Consider the following 25,430-nt stretch of genomic DNA (forward strand, 5'->3'; position numbering starts at 1 on the left):
ACCTTACTATACCCTACATATATTTATGTCATGTACCTTGCGGCGAACCGTGACTGTCGACATAGGCTGTGGAAGGTTTTGCTTAAGGTCGTCCGCAACTTCCACCGCAGTCGCACCATAGTTCTCAGTCACAACCTGATTTACCACTCGGCGCGATCCGTCAGTTCATGTTCTCTTCCCACCAGTGCTCCTCTTTGGCAAGATGGTGACGGGCACGGTGATACCACATTCAGGCCGGTAAAAAGCGCAAAAATGTAGGGGGGCCAATCCATCCATATTATACGTCATTTGCAAGTCTACCGTTAAAATTTAAGGGGCCCAGCAAAAATTTAGGGGGGCGGCCCCCCTAGGCTTCCCCTGGATACGGGCCTGACCACATTAGTGTCTCTCGCATCACACCTAAGTTACTTGTCACTTTTCTTACGCTCGCATCACGTAACTCAGTACCAACAATTTGTTCTCTTTGGAAAACAGATATGTCGCCTATTTTATACTATTACAGCCTACTATGTTCAGTGCGCACTGGCGTTCTACTGCACTCCAATACCGTACGTAGTGCGGCGTTTGCCATAAAACACTTCCACTGGAACTTCTGCGCTATGCACACCACCTGACCGTTGCCATTCCAGACTTGTGTCTAACTGGAAGTGTTTCTATTATTTTCATATTATATATTTCTAATAAACTATCGATAATCAAGCCTTCCTATGATACACAACATAACAAATCACTCAAATACGACACAGGGAATATGCATGCAACTACTTTAAAATGAAAAATTGCAATATCATGATAATTTAGGTGAGTAATACCAAAATCACATAAAACGAATAACTCCAATATTAAAATTATTGAGCACAGTATTTGTATGTACTTTTTAGGTTATTCAATATACAAAGATTATAGTAATTTATTTTTTATTAGACTTTATGTATGCTATTATTTTGCAAAAGTACCGAGTACAAAATAAAATCATCTTACCCGAAGTTAGCTACATATTTTACATATATACATACACAATATAATCATTTTACAAGAATGTTAGAAACTACGCCATATTTTCTATTTACATTTTCTTACTACTTGTATAAAACATTACATAACTTCCAAGTTGTTGATTCACAAGATAGGCACGTAGCCAAGGGAGGAGGTCCGAATCCCCCCGTTCGAAACCAGAAATGAAAAAAGTAAGGAAGAATGAAACAAAAGGAAACGAGAAAAAGAAGAATCAGCGTTAAAAATAAAAAGCTTGAGCAAGTTTTTGGTTACTCTTTCTTATAAGTACATTTGTATTACCTGCAATACATGGTGTTGAATGAGCAGGATATCCTAAAAAAGTCGGGGAATTTAAAATTTGTAGAAAAGTTGCGAAATTCTGAGAATTTATGATACTAGTAAAGAAAATTTCCAGCTTTAGGAAGCATATTGCCGTTCTGTAACAGCGTGAACATTCTTTTTAAAATCAGGTATTTTCGTCATTGCGTCATCAAACATGTTACTATTTCAGAAAGTTTCCTACTGCTCCTTTAACTTGTCATTTTGAACAGACAGTAGTTGGCGGAATAATGAAACAAAAAATGTTATGTGGAAAGAAAGTTCTGTTAACATTTGATTAAACAGAGAAAGGAACGCAGATAATGTAAAATATTTTACAAGACATTATTGATATGTACCTTTTTATAGCAGTTGAGGTCATAATGAAAGGAAAATAGTTATATTTGAATGAACAGAAGAAGGAACGTAAATATTGTAAAATTTTTCAATACATTTTATTTAATTCCCTGACTCGAGATTTCTTCATAGTTCGTTATTGAAATACTAACATATCCTCATTTTATTGCCCTAACAAACATACATTTTGCCAGTAAAGTAGTTTAGATTGATCGAGCACCTGGGCCTTCAGTATTTCATGTCACGCCTCCCCCATTACGAAATCCTGACTAAACGAACCAATACATGTTCCAATAAAATAATTTAGAATGATCGAGCCCCTGATGTGATGACTACAGTATTTCATGTCACGGATCCCCCCCATTAAAAATCCTGGCTACGTGCCTGCACAAGACAAAACATTAAGATGAGTAATTTTTGAGACTAGAAAGGAAAATTTAAAATAGACCATTTTGTCTTTTCAGTAACTGATTCTTCAATACAAACAAAAGTCGAAACAGAACATTACTAAACCAGTAAATGTGTCAAAAACGAATACGAGTATTTATTTTTAATTTATTTTGTATATTGGTCATCAACGAGATTTCACCTTTGGAAGTCCGTCTACATTTCATGAGACAAGATTGCAGAATCTTCTCCTAAGATATCACAGAGCTCCTAGAAAAAGAAAATAGTAGATTAGGAATATAAAAATACAAATACATGCATTGCTTATATATAGCTTCCAATGATAATGTACAAAGAGAAAGCGAACTCCTTTACTGTTGGGACGAAAAGAAAGGCAAAAGAAAAAATAATATGAGAAAATGTGAGGAATCAATTTGTATTTTATTTTATAAGGTCGATGTATACAGGGCCGCCCACAGGGGGGGATGTATGGCGCAAGCTGCGCCATTGAGAAAAAATTTTGGGGGGATTTTACTCTACTTTCGTACTAGCAATTTTACTGTCGGAATAGCATTAAAACACGATTTTGAGAAGCTAATTTTCAAAAATTTTCCGGGGTGAACCCCCGCACCCCCTGCCTCGATACTCGATGAATGAAGTACCGCGCAAGTAGCCGTATGAAAGGAAAGGTTGGTTCGTTTTCAGAGAGAAGGGCCGCCCGCAGGAGGGATGAATGGCGCAAGTTGTGCCATCGAGAAAAAAATTGGGGAAGAATTTTACTCTAATGTCGAATAAGTAATTTTGCTGTCGTCAGAATAACATTGGAACATGATGCGATTTTTTTAAAATCTCGAGAATCAATCCCCCTACCCCTAGAAACTCTATGAATGAAGTACCGCGCAAGTTGCTATATGAAAGGATGGGCTGGTCGGTTTATCGCTTTGTGTAGGTAATTTACCCATTTTCTGCTGGGAGCATTTATTTATTTCTTATTTATACCATGTACGACACTTAATAAGTAATGCTGTTCAATTGCTACATGATGTATAATAAATGAATTAATGATAATATTTTCTATAGCCTTCTGTTTGTGCGATTACATTTTCCAGGGCCTGCGGTAAACTGAAAACCAGCTCAAAAGTGGCATCACTGTGTTCAATAGAGACTTTCCGTGAGAGGTCGCTCCAGTAGTATTCTATATATTCAGCTCCATGTATTGTACAGTCAGCGACAGTAGAAAATGGAGGTTGGATACATAAGAAATGATAACTTTTTCCAGTAGCAGAATAGTTTCACTCGATAGTAGAATAGCACGTAGTTCTCACCAACTTGTTCCGGATTTCTCACCAAAACAGGCCTAAAATCCGCCATTTTGTACCAAAAATTACCCATGTTCCCAAAATCTCACCAAAATCGCCCTAAAATCCGCCATTTTCTACCTAAATTTATCGATGTTCCTAAAATCTCACCAGAATTGCTTCAAATTCCCCTCATTTCTACCAAATACGTGTACAGACCGAAATTCTCATCAAAATGCATGCAAATTTCCTTCATTCTCACAAGAATTGATCAACAGTGTAAATTTCTCATGAAAATGGATGCAAATTTCCTTTGATATTATTTATTATATATTTTAATACAATTTTATGTTGATTTATTCAATTTATGCTGATTACTTACCGTTTTTCCCCAATCCTTTAAGAAACGTGTTTTTTCCTTCCTTATTCCTTGGTCAAGTGGCGAGAAATAGCTAAAGGAACTTCAGAACATGTCCACACAAGTCTTTTTTGTTAATCTTGAACGCAGTTGGTCTTGCTATTCAAGAAACTAATTCTAAAGAAAGAATTCACCTATAATGAAATAATGGCATGTCCTAAGGTGAGGTAACCAGTGGGGGAAAGTATCAGGAAGTGGGGGAGGCTGTAGTCTAGGGGCTGTTTCTATCCAACGTGGGTGTTCTTAGAAAACAATGGATTGCCGACAAACACCATTGTAAGCGTAGCAGATGGTCTTATGGAGCTGTCTCGTAATTTGAACCTTGTGTTAATTAAGGAAGTAAGAAAGTGTCAATTTAATGTGAGATATGGATGTTGGACAATACTTTAACTGTTGGAAGGCAGAGAGACACGTCAAATAAATTTTAGAAACATGAGAAACTCTGGATAAAGAACAATTGTTAAAAGATATTGACTGTCTAAGATGGAAGGCGTAGGAGGGAGAGAGCCCTTTGACGGGTGAAGAGTAACGAAAGGAACATAGACACCTGCTTGTATGTGTGTGTTCCAATGTGATGGAGGTGGGGAGCGAACTGTGCTCTCCTATGGAGTAAAAGACACTGCTTAATTGGGGACTGTAACTTCTACCGCATGGAAACTGAAAAATATACGAAAAAAAAAGAAATAGGAAATCATTATTCTAAGGACAGAGAATTGAAGAATGAGATAGTTAAATGTCACTTTTTAAAAGTTAATGTATTGCTTCCCCATACTCAGAGACCACACATAAGATTGGAGGGGCGAAGTGTGCTCTTGTTTTGTGAGCAAAGGACCAGTTTAAATTAGCGTTTGACTTGTTACGCATTTTGTTAAGACCTTGCCACATACGTAGAGGGGAGAGAAAGGGTGGCCCTTTCTACCTGAGTTGCAAAGAGGAAAAAGATTGAATGAATTGTATACATAAGGGAACTTTCACTTTTGTGCTTTTGGAAGAAGTCTTCAAACATGATTTTTTTAGGTATTTCCACATAAATGATTTTATCCTTTTAAAAACTAGATTATTGAATTAATTAATTATGAATATTAATGAAATGATAATGAATATTAATGAGATGGTAATGAATATTAATGAGGGGGTATTTTATGTATTGATATTGTATTTTCAGTAGCTGATATGTGATTTTAGCATAGAATATCATCTTTTGGATACTGTAGGGGTCTAATGATGTACGAAGCTTAGACGAATGACAAATTGCATGTATATGTGATTAGTTTGTAAGTGGGACACATGTATGTGTAGCTGATATATGATTTTAGCATAGAATATCATCTTTGGATACTGTATGGGTCTAACGGTGTACGAATCTTAGACGAATGACAAATTGCATGTATTTGTGATTAGTTTGTAAGTGGGGTACATGTATGTGTAGCTGATATATGATTTTAGCATAGAATATCATCTTTGGATACTGTATGGGTCTAACGGTGTACGAAGCTTAGACGAATGACAAATTGCATGTATTTGTGATTAGTTTGTAAGTGGGGTACATGTATGTGTAGCTGATATGTGATTTTAATATAGAATATCATCTTTTGGATACTGTATGGATCTAAGGGTGTACGAAGCTTAGAGGAATGACAAATTGCATGTATATGTGATTACTTTGTAAGTGGGGTACATGTATGTGTAGTTGATATGTGATTTTAGCATAGAATATCATGTTTGGATACTGTATGGGTCTAATGGTGTACGAAGCTTAGACGTATGACAAATTGTATGTATATATGAATAGTTTGTAAGTGGGCAGATGTATGTATGTATGTATATTGGTTTTTGATATCGGGACAGGAATATATGTATCATATTGTAGACATATTATGTGTTGTTTTCATGTAAGTGTTTTAAGCATGTGTTGTTGGTTGCGTAGCTTTAGGGGCTATACTAGGATGGATGCAAACATCTAAAGTGTTTCTATTGTATTAATATTGGATTGTAGCCTTATTTTATTGTATTGTAGAGTTGTATATGTTGTTGTGGTGATACGCTATGTGAATGCAAACACATGAACTGATTCCTTATGTATATAGATTACCTTGAATACCATGTTAGAATGTATATAATGTGATTTTTACGTATTTATGCTCTCGTAATATTCATTGGATTGTTTGTTACTCGAACACTTCGTGTCAGCATACCAAATATGTTCCGAGAAATACTAAAATGTGTGAGCATGCAAAGATGTTGTACTGATATTTTAACCACAAAGGATATCACTATGATATAAGGCATTTACATATACATATGTTTTCACTAGAGTATTCTAATGATATATATTTTGGTTTTTACGTACGTAGATACTTTTTAGACATGACCTAGTGGTATTTTAAGCACAAAGAAAATCACTGTGCTATAAGTCATTTACATATAGATATCTTTTCAGTACAGTATTGTAATGTCTTATATTGGTACCTTTACTTACTTCTAAGATGCTTGTTCATCGTATAGTAGACATTATGCCAACATTATGGTTTCCAACTTAGAGTCATTTATTGTAGGAACATAAAATACGTATAAATAACCTTATATGAAGCATACGTATTCTTTCTTTATCTTATATAGAATACAGATACTTCGTATAATATCAATATTTGTTTGGAGAAATAAAACATATTATTATAAATTGTAACGCTTTATTCTATTTATATAGTCTACAATATTCTATTTTCCAATATTGGTGTATTGATATACATATTTAAATAAGATATTTACTATACTTAGAATATTCTTAATAACTTATTGACATATTTACATGATATATACGTACAAGTACCAACAGATAGCAAAACTTATGGACATATTTGATGATATTATGACCATGTTATGACATTATAGTACCTTTAGACAGTTTACTATTTACATATATACAGAATACCATTCATTTCACGCACTTAATACTTTGATAACCATATGGCAATGTTCTATAGTCAGTAATACTGTTATGATTTAATCGTCGTCTTTTATTTTGAACTTTTTGATGTGTTTTAGTTTCAGACTTGGATACGATGACAAACCCAGGCTTACGAACAATTCTTCCTGGATTGTGTAACTGTTTTTTGTCAGTTTTATCCCGAACTAGTTGATAAAAATGATCAAAGTTAATTTCTTGTCGTGTACGATGATTTAAAGTTATTCCTCTAATTTTAAATACATAATCTAATTTCCCTGTTTTAAGTTCTTTCATTCTATAGGCATAATTTTTTGGCCCTAAGCCTATAAAGGCATCAATTTCCCAGCCATCAGGAACTTCATTAGTTAACTGACCTAAATAGGAACCCAAAGAAAGTGGAGGCTTTTCATTACGTTGCTGCACAAACATAATACTATCAGTATCGCAGTACAATACACGCTCAGGATCTATAGCTGTCAATAATTCATAAAGTTTTAGACGTGCCCAAGACGTGATGAAGGCTGCAAGGACAACATTGGAAAATTTCCATGGCTTGTTTTTGTTTTCAATGTTTTTATATGATACAATGAGATGGCGCTCTCCAATAGGCAATACAGTTTGTACCTCATATTGTGGTGCCCATAGATAACTTAAAAATTTTTCTGGAGTATCTACAATTACAGATTGAGATAAATCTGTTCTTTGTCCCCATTTTCCATACAAGGAATTGAGAAATATTTTGGAAATATATCTTAGACCAGGATTTGATTCAATGTTATTTTCCGTTAACTGAATGCATTCATGTTCATAATAGTCTGTAATATATTTTTCTTGATCTTGTTTAGTTTTGCACCAGCTAGGAAATCCTGAAGACTCCTGCTTCATTTTTAAGAAGGAATTGACATAATCTTTAAACAGATTATTTTCTGAATCGGATAATTTGAATTCCCAAATTTCAATAATTTGTAGAATTTTGTATCCGAGATCTAAAGCTACATGAAGTTCAGGAGTACAGTATGTACCAGTAAGGACACGCTCGGCATCATTATGCATACAATTGTTGTCACTTTGTTCCATACACGTACGACATAACCCAAACAAAAGGCGATCATTACATGTATATGGTAAAATTGGAAAATATAAGTCTTTGGGAGGTAAGATACTACATTTGACTAATCCATGAATACTTTGCACTTGTGGAAAGTCAGGCCCCTTGTACATTATAGGTTTACCTATAGGCAATGGCTTACGTGCCATCACCCAGGGGTAAAGACTGGTAACATCATAATATGACACAGACTCTTCGCTGGTACATTCATATAAGGCATTAAAACATTCTGTACGCCCACCATGAAAACTATCTTTAGGTACCAGATGGTCGACAAGATCATGACACTGTGTTTCAATAAACTGTTGTAATTTTTTATCATTTTTTACCATATGATCCCATTCACATTCCCACATTTCAATGACATTAAGATTTAATTTTTTAAGAAATGCTATTTTTGTGGTGGTGTTTTCATACCGATCTTGTAGTGATGTGCCTTGCTTAGAGGTAGAATTTAGGGATACGTGTCGTAGTGTAGGATAACAGTTTAAACAACCGTGATAGTAACATCCATGAAATTCGTAAACTGTATTTGTTTTAGTTTCAAATCCATCAACCTTATACCTCCCAAATTGTTTTTCCAAGCCATTTCCAGAATGAAGAATTTTATTACCAGTAGTACATTCTAAGTATCGCAGCCAATACATTGCCTTCAGACTTTGACGATCACGATGGTCAAACCCATAAGGTGAAATGATGGGAATAATTTCTTTGGGTAAATATAAGGTACGATATGTTAGTATTGCCAAACTAGCAATAGTTGACGCAACAATAAAACATTGGATACCATTTGTTTTGTCTTCAATTAAGTTTGAAAATTTAATGACAGCCTCTGCTAAAATTTTAACATCATTCCGACAATATTCAATCATTTCCTTTTGGAGATTATATTCCTCATTACTTGCAGCACGTTCTTTGTGCCATATAATAAGTTGCTCTCGATCTTCAGTGCTCCTTGAATCAGGATCAAAATATTTTAGATCAGGAATTTTGCCTATATAATTCTGGTTTTCTAATGTATTAAACAAGTACGGGAAATCTCCCTTTCGTAAATTTGCAGAAAGACCTAACGTCTTAGGTAATTTAGATAATTTAACTCCCATATACAAATATGTGTCACGGAAGTAAATCTTTTGTCCTAAACGCATTTCAATAATTTTTTGCCCTGACATTATTACTTCAGGTGTAAAATGATGGTTTATGATTAAAGTTTTAGCACAGAATTGCATATCATAATTACTGCCATTATGGGAAAGCACAATGATTTTTTTAAACATTGGTCGAGTTATTAATACATGATTAACAAATTCTTCAATGTTGTTGAAATCAAACGAACGGAATCCATTTTTATCACCGCATACAAAGCATGTATCATCAAGTTTCATGTCCTTACACTTGTAACAAGCATGAATACAATTTACGAAATTTACGTGATGTTCTTGTTCTCCTTGTTCATTTTTAGGAAGTAACATTGTTTCTACATCAAAGATAATGTACAAAAAGGTATCTACATGTTGCATTATAGCCGTTTGAACAAAACAAATATGGTCATCGCTTACATATGTGTAACATGTTTTACAATAACGTTCACCACATTTATGTTCAGACTTGCGTGTACGCATGTCAATCATAGTACCACAATGGACACAAATTTTCTTTGTTTCGCATAAACTCTTTCCGGAAACATTTATTATTTTATGATTGTGAAAACATTCTTCTGAAGAAAACAGTCTATGACAATCAACGCACTCGTGTTTAATATTATTATCATTATTACAAACATTGTGATACTTTTCGCACATTGGACATTTGAAGTTACACTTATGATTTTCGGTACGATGATAAGCTTCCAAACAATACTGACAATAATTTTTCTTGTTTAATAACGTTGTAATACTAGTAATTAATTCATAGTGTCCCTCAGTATACAAAATTAAAATTTTCTTGGATGCATGTATTCCAGGATAAATTACATTGTAGTTTCGAGTTAAACGATTTTTTTCGTAAACAACAATTTGATAATGAGGTGCTAGCTTATTTTGAAACTTTTTTACATCATTAATAGTACATCCATCATGGATTTCAATGTCAACTTTAGCACTGACACACAAATCCTTTGCTTGTTTCATCAATCGTTCGGGATGATTTTTCAATTGATATACATAGTTATAACGATGATCAGCCCTACCCATTCCAAGAATAATACTTTTAGGAAGACAATACACATCCTTTTGTACAGGAATAGTACATTGATGCATGTGTGTTACAAGATCAACATATGTTGCTGAACCCATTGTTCGTCCCCTACCTTTACGTGAATCAACAATATGAATTTTGAAATTTACTTTATCACCTAATAAATAATTTTCATTACTATTTAAAACATTTTCAATTTTACGAAATAAAATGTCAGAGCTTAAATTTGACTTTTGACGCCACGAAATGTATATTGGTTTATTAATTGTGGAAGCAGAACTTTCTATTGTTATACCAACATACATATCATCATCGGCATCATTTAAAACATGATCCTTTACAAATTCAAATAACAACTGAATATATTTTTCAGGACCATCTATTCCGCTAGTTTCCATACGTTCGATTGTAACTTCCTTTCCCGTAAGTCCAAAATAAGTATAATGTTTGGTTGTACTATTAACAATACGAAAATATTCATTTGTTTTACCACTCCCATACATGGTAGGTTGTGATACATTATTAGTATTAGGACTTGGAAAGTTTATAAAATTTTCCATGAAAACGCTAAAATCATTTGTAGTTAAACTATTAGCTTTTCCTTCAGACACAAGTTCCATAAACTTCTCACGAGCTAAATTTTTTATATTATCTTGACGAAAGAAGCCTACATGATATAAATCAATAATATCTTTTGCAGACTTACATTTTTTCAAAACAACATGAGGATCACAATCAAAATGCATAAACAATGCCTGCAATAACTTGGAATAAGCTTCATTGCTTACCCTTGCACCCGTAGCATGACATTGCGTTATCACTTCCCATGTAAATAAAACTTCGTTTGGATTTTCATATCCACGTGCTTCCTGTGCCGACAACATGGTACAGATGACAGATTGTCCTTCCATTGTGTGATTGACACACTAAATATGTAATTGCAATATGAATTTTTTGTTTTATACAGTAAATATTTTATACAATGATGTACAGAGAACTTTAATAATTGTTTTCACAGTTTTTTAAATGATAGGGTTTCGTAAGTAGACTTTTATGATATGATTCACAATGTGTTGACCAAAGATACACTTTTTAAGAATTTTACACTTACCAGTAAGTATAATAATAAAACTTTCCCGAACTTGTTTTGAGTTCACAAAAGATTTAGTTGTAAGTTTACCGACACTACACTTGAAAGCTTGTCGGCAATTGCACTAACACTTGCCGTTAACTACAATCATAAAACTTTCCGTAACTTTTTTCAGTTCAGTATCGATGCACTACCACTTGTCACTCACTAACTATATTTTTTAGTTCACCGAAGATATACTTTTAAGTTTATCGGTTAATCCTTTAGCACTTTCCGATAATTGTAATTTACAAAGTGCCGTAATAAAATTGTTTTAGACTAATTACAGCACGCAAAGTACAAACAGGAAGTGTGTTTACTTTTTATTGATTGTTTATTATCAACACTAATAAATGGAAATTCCAAGAACTCCACACGAAGATTTCCGAAGATTGCCGAAGGTTCCCGAAGTTTTCCGAACATTGCCGAACCTAACCGAAGATGAACATGAGAGTTTATCCACAAGTCTTGTACATGTTGGTTAATGTACCACACGAATGGTTCCGAAAATTGCCGAACTTAACCGAAGATGGACATAAGAATGTATAAACAATTCCTGTGCACGTTTAGTAAATGTAAATTGCAAAAATCTTGTAACTTTAAGATATATTTCAAAGTTTATTATTAGATGTAACTTTATAACAAAATTGGTATTTTAAAATAAATGTTTTAACAACAGAGAGTATACCAATGATTGGCTTTACTTTAACAGTAGTAATTCTATAGTGTGCGGCGCGGCTTGCTGCGCGGGATTTATACTTTTAAAATTTAATCTCGTACCCATACGCTTTTAGTTTGTAGTCTCGTACCCAAACGCATTTTGTTTGTAATTTCGTATGCAGGTGCTTTAACATATTTTAAATTAGTAACAGTGATATTACATAATGTGATATAATTTGTAAATGCACTATTAAAGTTTGCAACACTTTAAATAATTATAGCTACTTGTTTTGTATGCTTTTCCACTATGTTATTGATCTAAAAAATTCCTTTGTTAGTAGTGCTAAGAATTTGTTTTGTTTGCATTGCTACAGCTGTTTAAACTGGTTTAAACTAGTTTATTGTTTTTGTTAACAGAACACTCATAGAGTGTGATCGTATTTAAATTGCTGTGCAAACTCGTTGTTAAATTTGATTGTGAAAATATAAAAATTCCTGTGCAAACTCCTTATTTATTTATTCTCTCATATATTTTATTCTATTGTTTCCTTTGGAAACTCGTTGTTAAAAATGTGAGCATACCAAAGATAATTTGAAAATATTAAAAGTTGTGTCAACCTACAAATAATTCCAATAGAAACACAAACTAACATAGTTACAAATATTTTATTCGTTTGCTTCATTAGCAGCTCAGAGGAATTACATTCCAAAATTATTAAAATTAACAAAACAAACTTGAACATAAGAAAGTTATTTTAGCACGACACACGTCGGTTAAACTTAAAATTTATTACATGAAGCTCTTTGATTGTTAAATGGGGAAGTAAAATTTAAGTCAGTGTTGCAATTGAATACAGATACTATTAGTAAAAGTACAAGTTCCCAAAAGTAAGGTGTAGAAACAAAACTTAAAACACAATGTTGCAATCTAAATTGGAAAGAAAATTAAAAATACAACTTACAAACAAAATGTAGAAACCGAAAATAAAATTGCAGAAGCAAAACTAATACTACAAATTTAAAAAAAATTGAAACTGACATGAAAATACAGAAACAAAATTAAACAACGCTACAATCTAAATTAAAAGTACAAGTTCCCAAAAGTAAAGTGCAGAAACAAAACTTAAAACACAATGTTGCAATCCAAAATACAAAAAGTAAAAAAAAAGTACAAGTTTAAAAAATTGAAACATACAAACTAAAAAATAAAAAAATACAGAAACAAAACTTAAAACACAATGTTGCAATCCAAATTGCAAAAGAAAAGTACAACTTTAAAACACAATGTTACATTACAAATTCCGAAACAAAATAAAAATTACAAGTGAAGAAATAAAAATGCAAACTGAAAACTAGAAGCGCAGAAACAAAAAATTTTAAAGTACACAATGTTGCAATCCAAATTGCAAAATGAAAATAGCAAGGAGGAAACAAATTTAAAAAAATGCAAAACTGAAACGAAAATACAAAATAAGATTAAAAAATGTTGCAATCCAAAATACATAAAGGAAAATAAAAATACAAACATAAAACATATACGAAACATTATGTAGTAGAATAGCACGTTATTATTTTAATAACATGACTTTGCACCAACTTTTGGTGAGATTTGCGGACAAAGTTGGTGAGAACTACGTGCTATTCTACTACATAATGTTTCGTATATGTTTTATGTTTGTATTTTTATTTTCCTTTATGTATTTTGGATTGCAACATTTTTTAATCTTATTTTGTATTTTCGTTTCAGTTTTGCATTTTTTTAAATTTGTTTCCTCCTTGCTATTTTCATTTTGCAATTTGGATTGCAACATTGTGTACTTTAAAATTTTTTGTTTCTGCGCTTCTAGTTTTCAGTTTGCATTTTTATTTCTTCACTTGTAATTTTTATTTTGTTTCGGAATTTGTAATGTAACATTGTGTTTTAAAGTTGTACTTTTCTTTTGCAATTTGGATTGCAACATTGTGTTTTAAGTTTTGTTTCTGTATTTTTTTATTTTTTAGTTTGTATGTTTCAATTTTTTAAACTTGTACTTTTTTTTTACTTTTTGTATTTTGGATTGCAACATTGTGTTTTAAGTTTTGTTTCTGCACTTTACTTTTGGGAACTTGTACTTTTAATTTAGATTGTAGCGTTGTTTAATTTTGTTTCTGTATTTTCATGTCAGTTTCAATTTTTTTTTAAATTTGTAGTATTAATTTTGCTTCTGCAATTTTATTTTCGGTTTCTACATTTTGTTTGTAAGTTGTATTTTTAATTTTCTTTCCAATTTAGATTGCAACATTGTGTTTTAAGTTTTGTTTCTACACCTTACTTTTGGGAACTTGTACTTTTACTAATAGTATCTGTATTCAATTGCAACACTGACTTAAATTTTACTTCCCCATTTAACAATCAAAGAGCTTCATGTAATAAATTTTAAGTTTAACCGACGTGTGTCGTGCTAAAATAACTTTCTTATGTTCAAGTTTGTTTTGTTAATTTTAATAATTTTGGAATGTAATTCCTCTGAGCTGCTAATGAAGCAAACGAATAAAATATTTGTAACTATGTTAGTTTGTGTTTCTATTGGAATTATTTGTAGGTTGACACAACTTTTAATATTTTCAAATTATCTTTGGTATGCTCACATTTTTAACAACGAGTTTCCAAAGGAAACAATAGAATAAAATATATGAGAGAATAAATAAATAAGGAGTTTGCACAGGAATTTTTATATTTTCACAATCAAATTTAACAACGAGTTTGCACAGCAATTTAAATACGATCACACTCTATGAGTGTTCTGTTAACAAAAACAATAAACTAGTTTAAACCAGTTTAAACAGCTGTAGCAATGCAAACAAAACAAATTCTTAGCACTACTAACAAAGGAATTTTTTAGATCAATAACATAGTGGAAAAGCATACAAAACAAGTAGCTATAATTATTTAAAGTGTTGCAAACTTTAATAGTGCATTTACAAATTATATCACATTATGTAATATCACTGTTACTAATTTAAAATATGTTAAAGCACCTGCATACGAAATTACAAACAAAATGCGTTTGGGTACGAGACTACAAACTAAAAGCGTATGGGTACGAGATTAAATTTTAAAAGTATAAATCCCGCGCAGCAAGCCGCGCCGCACACTATAGAATTACTACTGTTAAAGTAAAGCCAATCATTGGTATACTCTCTGTTGTTAAATCATTTATTTTAAAATACCAATTTTGTTATAAAGTTACATCTAATAATAAACTTTGAAATATATCTTAAAGTTACAAGATTTTTGCAATTTACATTTACTAAACGTGCACAGGAATTGTTTATACATTCTTATGTCCATCTTCGGTTAAGTTCGGCAATTTTCGGAACCATTCGTGTGGTACATTAACCAACATGTACAAGACTTGTGGATAAACTCTCATGTTCATCTTCGGTTAGGTTCGGCAATGTTCGGAAAACTTCGGGAACCTTCGGCAATCTTCGGAAATCTTCGTGTGGAGTTCTTGGAATTTCCATTTATTAGTGTTGATAATAAACAATCAATAAAAAGTAAACACACTTCCTGTTTGTACTTTGCGTGCTGTAATTAGTCTAAAACAATTTTATTACGGCACTTTGTAAATTACAATTATCGGAAAGTGCTAAAGGATTAACCGATAAACTTAAAAGTATATCTTCGGTGAACTAAAAAATATAGTTAGTGAGTGACAAGTGGTAGTGCATCGATACTGAACTGAGAAAAGTTACGGAAAGTTTTATGATTGTAGTTAACGGCAAGTGTTAGTGCAATTGCCGACAAGCTTTCAAGTGTAGTGTCGGTAAACTTACAACTAAATCTTTTGTGAACTCAAAACAAGTTCGGGAAAGTTTTATTATTATACTTACTGGTAAGTGTAAAATTCTTAAAAAGTGTATCTTTGGTCAACACATTGTGAATCATATCATAAAAGTCTACTTACGAAACCCTATCATTTAAAAAACTGTGAAAACAATTATTAAAGTTCTCTGTACATCATTGTATAAAATATTTACTGTATAAAACAAAAAATTCATATTGCAATTACATATTTAGTGTGTCAATCACACAATGGAAGGACAATCTGTCATCTGTACCATGTTGTCGGCACAGGAAGCACGTGGATATGAAAATCCAAACGAAGTTTTATTTACATGGGAAGTGATAACGCAATGTCATGCTACGGGTGCAAGGGTAAGCAATGAAGCTTATTCCAAGTTATTGCAGGCATTGTTTATGCATTTTGATTGTGATCCTCATGTTGTTTTGAAAAAATGTAAGTCTGCAAAAGATATTATTGATTTATATCATGTAGGCTTCTTTCGTCAAGATAATATAAAAAATTTAGCTCGTGAGAAGTTTATGGAACTTGTGTCTGAAGGAAAAGCTAATAGTTTAACTACAAATGATTTTAGCGTTTTCATGGAAAATTTTATAAACTTTCCAAGTCCTAATACTAATAATGTATCACAACCTACCATGTATGGGAGTGGTAAAACAAATGAATATTTTCGTATTGTTAATAGTACAACCAAACATTATACTTATTTTGGACTTACGGGAAAGGAAGTTACAATCGAACGTATGGAAACTAGCGGAATAGATGATCCTGAAAAATATATTCAGTTGTTATTTGAATTTGTAAAGGATCATGTTTTAAATGATGCCGATGATGATATGTATGTTGGTATAACAATAGAAAGTTCTGCTTCCACAATTAATAAACCAATATACATTTCGTGGCGTCAAAAGTCAAATTTAAGCTCTGACATTTTATTTCGTAAAATTGAAAATGTTTTAAATAGTAATGAAAATTATTTATTAGGTGATAAAGTAAATTTCAAAATTCATATTGTTGATTCACGTAAAGGTAGGGGACGAACAATGGGTTCAGCAACATATGTTGATCTTGTAACACACATGCATCAATGTACTATTCCTGTACAAAAGGATGTGTATTGTCTTCCTAAAAGTATTATTCTTGGAATGGGTAGGGCTGATCATCGTTATAACTATGTATATCAATTGAAAAATCATCCCGAACGATTGATGAAACAAGCAAAGGATTTGTGTGTCAGTGCTAAAGTTGACATTGAAATCCATGATGGATGTACTATTAATGATGTAAAAAAGTTTCAAAATAAGCTAGCACCTCATTATCAAATTGTTGTTTACGAAAAAAATCGTTTAACTCGAAACTACAATGTAATTTATCCTGGAATACATGCATCCAAGAAAATTTTAATTTTGTATACTGAGGGACACTATGAATTAATTACTAGTATTACAACGTTATTAAACAAGAAAAATTATTGTCAGTATTGTTTGGAAGCTTATCATCGTACCGAAAATCATAAGTGTAACTTCAAATGTCCAATGTGCGAAAAGTATCACAATGTTTGTAATAATGATAATAATATTAAACACGAGTGCGTTGATTGTCATAGACTGTTTTCTTCAGAAGAATGTTTTCACAATCATAAAATAATAAATGTTTCCGGAAAGAGTTTATGCGAAACAAAGAAAATTTGTGTCCATTGTGGTACTATGATTGACATGCGTACACGCAAGTCTGAACATAAATGTGGTGAACGTTATTGTAAAACATGTTACACATATGTAAGCGATGACCATATTTGTTTTGTTCAAACGGCTATAATGCAACATGTAGATACCTTTTTGTACATTATCTTTGATGTAGAAACAATGTTACTTCCTAAAAATGAACAAGGAGAACAAGAACATCACGTAAATTTCGTAAATTGTATTCATGCTTGTTACAAGTGTAAGGACATGAAACTTGATGATACATGCTTTGTATGCGGTGATAAAAATGGATTCCGTTCGTTTGATTTCAACAACATTGAAGAATTTGTTAATCATGTATTAATAACTCGACCAATGTTTAAAAAAATCATTGTGCTTTCCCATAATGGCAGTAATTATGATATGCAATTCTGTGCTAAAACTTTAATCATAAACCATCATTTTACACCTGAAGTAATAATGTCAGGGCAAAAAATTATTGAAATGCGTTTAGGACAAAAGATTTACTTCCGTGACACATATTTGTATATGGGAGTTAAATTATCTAAATTACCTAAGACGTTAGGTCTTTCTGCAAATTTACGAAAGGGAGATTTCCCGTACTTGTTTAATACATTAGAAAACCAGAATTATATAGGCAAAATTCCTGATCTAAAATATTTTGATCCTGATTCAAGGAGCACTGAAGATCGAGAGCAACTTATTATATGGCACAAAGAACGTGCTGCAAGTAATGAGGAATATAATCTCCAAAAGGAAATGATTGAATATTGTCGGAATGATGTTAAAATTTTAGCAGAGGCTGTCATTAAATTTTCAAACTTAATTGAAGACAAAACAAATGGTATCCAATGTTTTATTGTTGCGTCAACTATTGCTAGTTTGGCAATACTAACATATCGTACCTTATATTTACCCAAAGAAATTATTCCCATCATTTCACCTTATGGGTTTGACCATCGTGATCGTCAAAGTCTGAAGGCAATGTATTGGCTGCGATACTTAGAATGTACTACTGGTAATAAAATTCTTCATTCTGGAAATGGCTTGGAAAAACAATTTGGGAGGTATAAGGTTGATGGATTTGAAACTAAAACAAATACAGTTTACGAATTTCATGGATGTTACTATCACGGTTGTTTAAACTGTTATCCTACACTACGACACGTATCCCTAAATTCTACCTCTAAGCAAGGCACATCACTACAAGATCGGTATGAAAACACCACCACAAAAATAGCATTTCTTAAAAAATTAAATCTTAATGTCATTGAAATGTGGGAATGTGAATGGGATCATATGGTAAAAAATGATAAAAAATTACAACAGTTTATTGAAACACAGTGTCATGATCTTGTCGACCATCTGGTACCTAAAGATAGTTTTCATGGTGGGCGTACAGAATGTTTTAATGCCTTATATGAATGTACCAGCGAAGAGTCTGTGTCATATTATGATGTTACCAGTCTTTACCCCTGGGTGATGGCACGTAAGCCATTGCCTATAGGTAAACCTATAATGTACAAGGGGCCTGACTTTCCACAAGTGCAAAGTATTCATGGATTAGTCAAATGTAGTATCTTACCTCCCAAAGACTTATATTTTCCAATTTTACCATATACATGTAATGATCGCCTTTTGTTTGGGTTATGTCGTACGTGTATGGAACAAAGTGACAACAATTGTATGCATAATGATGCCGAGCGTGTCCTTACTGGTACATACTGTACTCCTGAACTTCATGTAGCTTTAGATCTCGGATACAAAATTCTACAAATTATTGAAATTTGGGAATTCAAATTATCCGATTCAGAAAATAATCTGTTTAAAGATTATGTCAATTCCTTCTTAAAAATGAAGCAGGAGTCTTCAGGATTTCCTAGCTGGTGCAAAACTAAACAAGATCAAGAAAAATATATTACAGACTATTATGAACATGAATGCATTCAGTTAACGGAAAATAACATTGAATCAAATCCTGGTCTAAGATATATTTCCAAAATATTTCTCAATTCCTTGTATGGAAAATGGGGACAAAGAACAGATTTATCTCAATCTGTAATTGTAGATACTCCAGAAAAATTTTTAAGTTATCTATGGGCACCACAATATGAGGTACAAACTGTATTGCCTATTGGAGAGCGCCATCTCATTGTATCATATAAAAACATTGAAAACAAAAACAAGCCATGGAAATTTTCCAATGTTGTCCTTGCAGCCTTCATCACGTCTTGGGCACGTCTAAAACTTTATGAATTATTGACAGCTATAGATCCTGAGCGTGTATTGTACTGCGATACTGATAGTATTATGTTTGTGCAGCAACGTAATGAAAAGCCTCCACTTTCTTTGGGTTCCTATTTAGGTCAGTTAACTAATGAAGTTCCTGATGGCTGGGAAATTGATGCCTTTATAGGCTTAGGGCCAAAAAATTATGCCTATAGAATGAAAGAACTTCAAACAGGGAAATTAGATTATGTATTTAAAATTAGAGGAATAACTTTAAATCATCGTACACGACAAGAAATTAACTTTGATCATTTTTATCAACTAGTTCGGGATAAAACTGACAAAAAACAGTTACACAATCCAGGAAGAATTGTTCGTAAGCCTGGGTTTGTCATCGTATCCAAGTCTGAAACTAAAACACATCAAAAAGTTCAAAATAAAAGACGACGATTAAATCATAACAGTATTACTGACTATAGAACATTGCCATATGGTTATCAAAGTATTAAGTGCGTGAAATGAATGGTATTCTGTATATATGTAAATAGTAAACTGTCTAAAGGTACTATAATGTCATAACATGGTCATAATATCATCAAATATGTCCATAAGTTTTGCTATCTGTTGGTACTTGTACGTATATATCATGTAAATATGTCAATAAGTTATTAAGAATATTCTAAGTATAGTAAATATCTTATTTAAATATGTATATCAATACACCAATATTGGAAAATAGAATATTGTAGACTATATAAATAGAATAAAGCGTTACAATTTATAATAATATGTTTTATTGCTCCAAACAAATATTGATATCATACGAAGTATCTGTATTCTATATAAGATAAAGAAAGAATACGTATGCTTCATATAAGGTTATTTATACGTATTTTATGTTCCTACAATAAATGACTCTAGTTGGAAACCATAATGTTGGCATAATGTCTACTATACGATGAACAAGCATCTTAGAAGTAAGTAAAGGTACCAATATAAGACATTACAATACTGTACTGAAAAGATATCTATATGTAAATGACTTATAGCACAGTGATTTTCTTTGTGCTTAAAATACCACTAGGTCATGTCTAAAAAGCATCTACGTACGTAAAAACCAAAATATATATCATTAGAATACTCTAGTGAAAACATATGTATATGTAAATGCCTTATATCATAGTGATATCCTTTGTGGTCAAAATATCAGTACAACATCTTTGCATGCTCACACATTTTAGTATTTCTCGGAACATATTTGGTATGCTGACACGAAGTGTTCGAGTAACAAACAATCCAATGAATATTACGAGAGCATAAATACGTAAAAATCACATTATATACATTCTAACATGGTATTCAAGGTAATCTATATACATAAGGAATCAGTTCATGTGTTTGCATTCACATAGCGTATCACCACAACAACATATACAACTCTACAATACAATAAAATAAGGCTACAATCCAATATTAATACAATAGAAACACTTTAGATGTTTGCATCCATCCTAGTATAGCCCCTAAAGCTACGCAACCAACAACACATGCTTAAAACACTTACATGAAAACAACACATAATATGTCTACAATATGATACATATATTCCTGTCCCGATATCAAAAACCAATATACATACATACATACATCTGCCCACTTACAAACTATTCATATATACATACAATTTGTCATACGTCTAAGCTTCGTACACCATTAGACCCATACAGTATCCAAACATGATATTCTATGCTAAAATCACATATCAACTACACATACATGTACCCCACTTACAAAGTAATCACATATACATGCAATTTGTCATTCCTCTAAGCTTCGTACACCCTTAGATCCATACAGTATCCAAAAGATGATATTCTATATTAAAATCACATATCAGCTACACATACATGTACCCCACTTACAAACTAATCACAAATACATGCAATTTGTCATTCGTCTAAGCTTCGTACACCGTTAGACCCATACAGTATCCAAAGATGATATTCTATGCTAAAATCATATATCAGCTACACATACATGTACCCCACTTACAAACTAATCACAAATACATGCAATTTGTCATTCGTCTAAGATTCGTACACCGTTAGACCCATACAGTATCCAAAGATGATATTCTATGCTAAAATCATATATCAGCTACACATACATGTGTCCCACTTACAAACTAATCACATATACATGCAATTTGTCATTCGTCTAAGCTTCGTACATCATTAGACCCCTACAGTATCCAAAAGATGATATTCTATGCTAAAATCACATATCAGCTACTGAAAATACAATATCAATACATAAAATACCCCCTCATTAATATTCATTACCATCTCATTAATATTCATTATCATTTCATTAATATTCATAATTAATTAATTCAATAATCTAGTTTTTAAAAGGATAAAATCATTTATGTGGAAATACCTAAAAAAAATCATGTTTGAAGACTTCTTCCAAAAGCACAAAAGTGAAAGTTCCCTTATGTATACAATTCATTCAATCTTTTTCCTCTTTGCAACTCAGGTAGAAAGGGCCACCCTTTCTCTCCCCTCTACGTATGTGGCAAGGTCTTAACAAAATGCGTAACAAGTCAAACGCTAATTTAAACTGGTCCTTTGCTCACAAAACAAGAGCACACTTCGCCCCTCCAATCTTATGTGTGGTCTCTGAGTATGGGGAAGCAATACATTAATTTTTAAAAAGTGACATTTAACTATCTCATTCTTCAATTCTCTGTCCTTAGAATAATGATTTCCTATTTCTTTTTTTTTTCGTATATTTTTCAGTTTCCATGCGGTAGAAGTTACAGTCCCCAATTAAGCAGTGTCTTTTACTCCATAGGAGAGCACAGTTCGCTCCCCACCTCCATCACATTGGAACACACACATACAAGCAGGTGTCTATGTTCCTTTCGTTACTCTTCACCTGTCAAAGGGCTCTCTCCCTCCTACGCCTTCCATCTTAGACAGTCAATATCTTTTAACAATTGTTCTTTATCCAGAGTTTCTCATGTTTCTAAAATTTATTTGACGTGTCTCTCTGCCTTCCAACAGTTAAAGTATTGTCCAACATCCATATCTCACATTAAATTGACACTTTCTTACTTCCTTAATTAACACAAGGTTCAAATTACGAGACAGCTCCATAAGACCATCTGCTACGCTTACAATGGTGTTTGTCGGCAATCCATTGTTTTCTAAGAACACCCACGTTGGATAGAAACAGCCCCTAGACTACAGCCTCCCCCACTTCCTGATACTTTCCCCCACTGGTTACCTCACCTTAGGACATGCCATTATTTCATTATAGGTGAATTCTTTCTTTAGAATTAGTTTCTTGAATAGCAAGACCAACTGCGTTCAAGATTAACAAAAAAGACTTGTGTGGACATGTTCTGAAGTTCCTTTAGCTATTTCTCGCCACTTGACCAAGGAATAAGGAAGGAAGAAACACGTTTCTTAAAGGATTGGGGAAAAACGGTAAGTAATCAGCATAAATTGAATAAATCAACATAAAATTGTATTAAAATATATAATAAATAATATCAAAGGAAATTTGCATCCATTTTCATGAGAAATTTACACTGTTGATCAATTCTTGTGAGAATGAAGGAAATTTGCATGCATTTTGATGAGAATTTCGGTCTGTACACGTATTTGGTAGAAATGAGGGGAATTTGAAGCAATTCTGGTGAGATTTTGGGAACATCGATAAATTTAGGTAGAAAATGGCGGATTTTAGGGCGATTTTGGTGAGATTTTGGGAACATGGGTAATTTTTGGTACAAAATGGCGGATTTTAGGCCTGTTTTGGTGAGAAATCCGGAACAAGTTGGTGAGAACTACGTGCTATTCTACTCTCGATGTCTGATAGTTGGACAACCAACATGACAGCAAATACGTGCCCGAAAACATAACATGCCAGGATATTCCTCCATTTGGAGGAAAAAGTATTACTATCTGAGAGCATCATTTAGAGAAACAACCACGAGATAAATCTGCAGAAATTCCATTCACATTAAGTTCAAAGAGATAGGAATTAATGCAAAGAAAACGAAAAGAATAATACGCTTCATGCAGAAACCGAAAAAGTACGGAAAGCTAAACAAAATGAGAAAAGAAGGAAAGAGCAAAAGACATGGGAATAAATTAAATATTAACACTTAAGGATAAACAGTGTCCGTCTTTCCCCTGCCCCCGTCTTGGTTTTTCTCCCTTCATAGGATAAATCTCTTTCAGTATCAAACGCGAACATCATTTATAGTGTTGAATTCCTTGAAAAAAATTTAACTCAGTCTAGGCCGAGACTCGAACCCCAGACCCTTAAAAAGACAGTCTTACGCGGTATCCACTTACCTACACAGACTCTATCTATAAATAAGCTATTACCCGGGCTGTTATCAAACGTGTTAAATCAGCCATTGTCGGTGAGACACCGCAGTTCCATTTGAAGTTTAAATTTTATTTACCTCACTTAGCCATCTATGGGTAGCAGTCCCCTTGCTTTCATAAAAAGCATTTGTTCTGTAGATTAAAATCAAGAATGAATTAATCTGTACTCTTGGGAGCTTACTGGTGCACCAACATATCTATCTATCTATCTATCTATCTATCTATATATATATATATATATATATATATATATATATATATATATATATATATATATATGTGTGTGTGTGTGTGTGTGTGTGTGTCGGATTGATTGAGGATTAAAAGAGCGACTTCGTAAATTTACGGAACGCGTGTTAACAGTAAGGACATCTCGTAACGTTGTTACGTAACACACGCAATGTAAATAAAGTTTCAAAACCAGAAGTCGGAAGATATGCCGTGGGTAAGTCGGTAAGACGTCTGCTTGCTGAGTGGAGAAATCCGGGTTCAAATCTGGGCTGTTACGTTTTTTTCTGTTCCGTTGAAAATACATTTCTATATTTTTGCGTTTGAAATTGCTTTCTTTCATTTTTTGTAGATTATCTTAAATTAGTGAAGGCCAAGTAAGGTCAGATTACATATATGTCTGCTTTATCTGTGTGTACAGTCCAGAGATGGAGTGAGTCAATTGGGTCAAGATTTGTAAGTAGGTCAGTGGGTCGTGGGTCAACAGGGCGTGACTCACTGACACACCACCCACCGTGACCTCTCTGACTCACACTGACCCTACGTTTTAAATTGTAAGGTCTCCCTCTTTATTCGGCCTCCCTCCTTATTATTAAATTCAATGTATAGATAATTATTGAGTTGAGTTGATTTTGAGTTTAGCGCCCTTTTCAGCAGCGGGGTATATGAGACGGGACATACTGATTAACATGTAATCCGAAACACATGAGCTCCCGTTGGAATCAAACCAGGGTCTCCCACGCCACAGGTATATAATTGTGTCTTATATAGCAGTTAATATTCTTGCTATAAAGTATAAAGTTAAAGAAAACTTGTAGCTTCACGAAAGGCATTTGTTGGTCCTTCAAGGTCAACACAAGAACAAAAAAACTAATACTAGTTGTGCCTTTACAAGTGACTACTATGATAACAACAGAATGCTGCCTACGTTTAACATATTATGCCTCCGGGGGTTAGTAAAACGGTTAACTGCGTGGAAATCGCTGCACACTACAGGTCTTAGGAACACTCACAAGTATGTAAAATTGAAAGAACAGAAAATAGTGCATTTTTGAAATGAGCATACAATTCACACTTCACGCAAAGTTCCAATATGGGAAATCAGTCAATATCTTCAGTTGGAATTACTGAAAAAGACAGAAACTGGCTATTTAAAACTCCAAGTGTAAACCTGCGCTTGGAGCGATTCTATTAGCTAT

The 25,430-nt window shown here is 32.9% G+C and overlaps 1 protein-coding gene across 1 annotated transcript in view; it reads right to left on the reverse strand.

Moving 5' to 3' along the window:
- Nucleotides 1–900: 900 nt before the first annotated feature.
- Abcd1 (ATP binding cassette subfamily D) overlaps nt 901–25,430 on the reverse strand; it is a 632,582-nt gene continuing 608,052 nt past the window's right edge. Inside the window, exon 10 of the mRNA XM_081759525.1 lies at nt 901–2,328. Within this exon, the coding sequence (XP_081615651.1) occupies nt 2,275–2,328 (54 nt within the window). The 3' untranslated portion in view covers nt 901–2,274. The remainder of the gene's footprint in view (nt 2,329–25,430) is intronic.

This window comes from Thermobia domestica, chromosome 5, assembly GCF_964235325.1.
Source record: "Thermobia domestica chromosome 5, izTheDome1.hap1.1, whole genome shotgun sequence".
NCBI classification, from domain to species: domain Eukaryota; kingdom Metazoa; phylum Arthropoda; class Insecta; order Zygentoma; family Lepismatidae; genus Thermobia; species Thermobia domestica.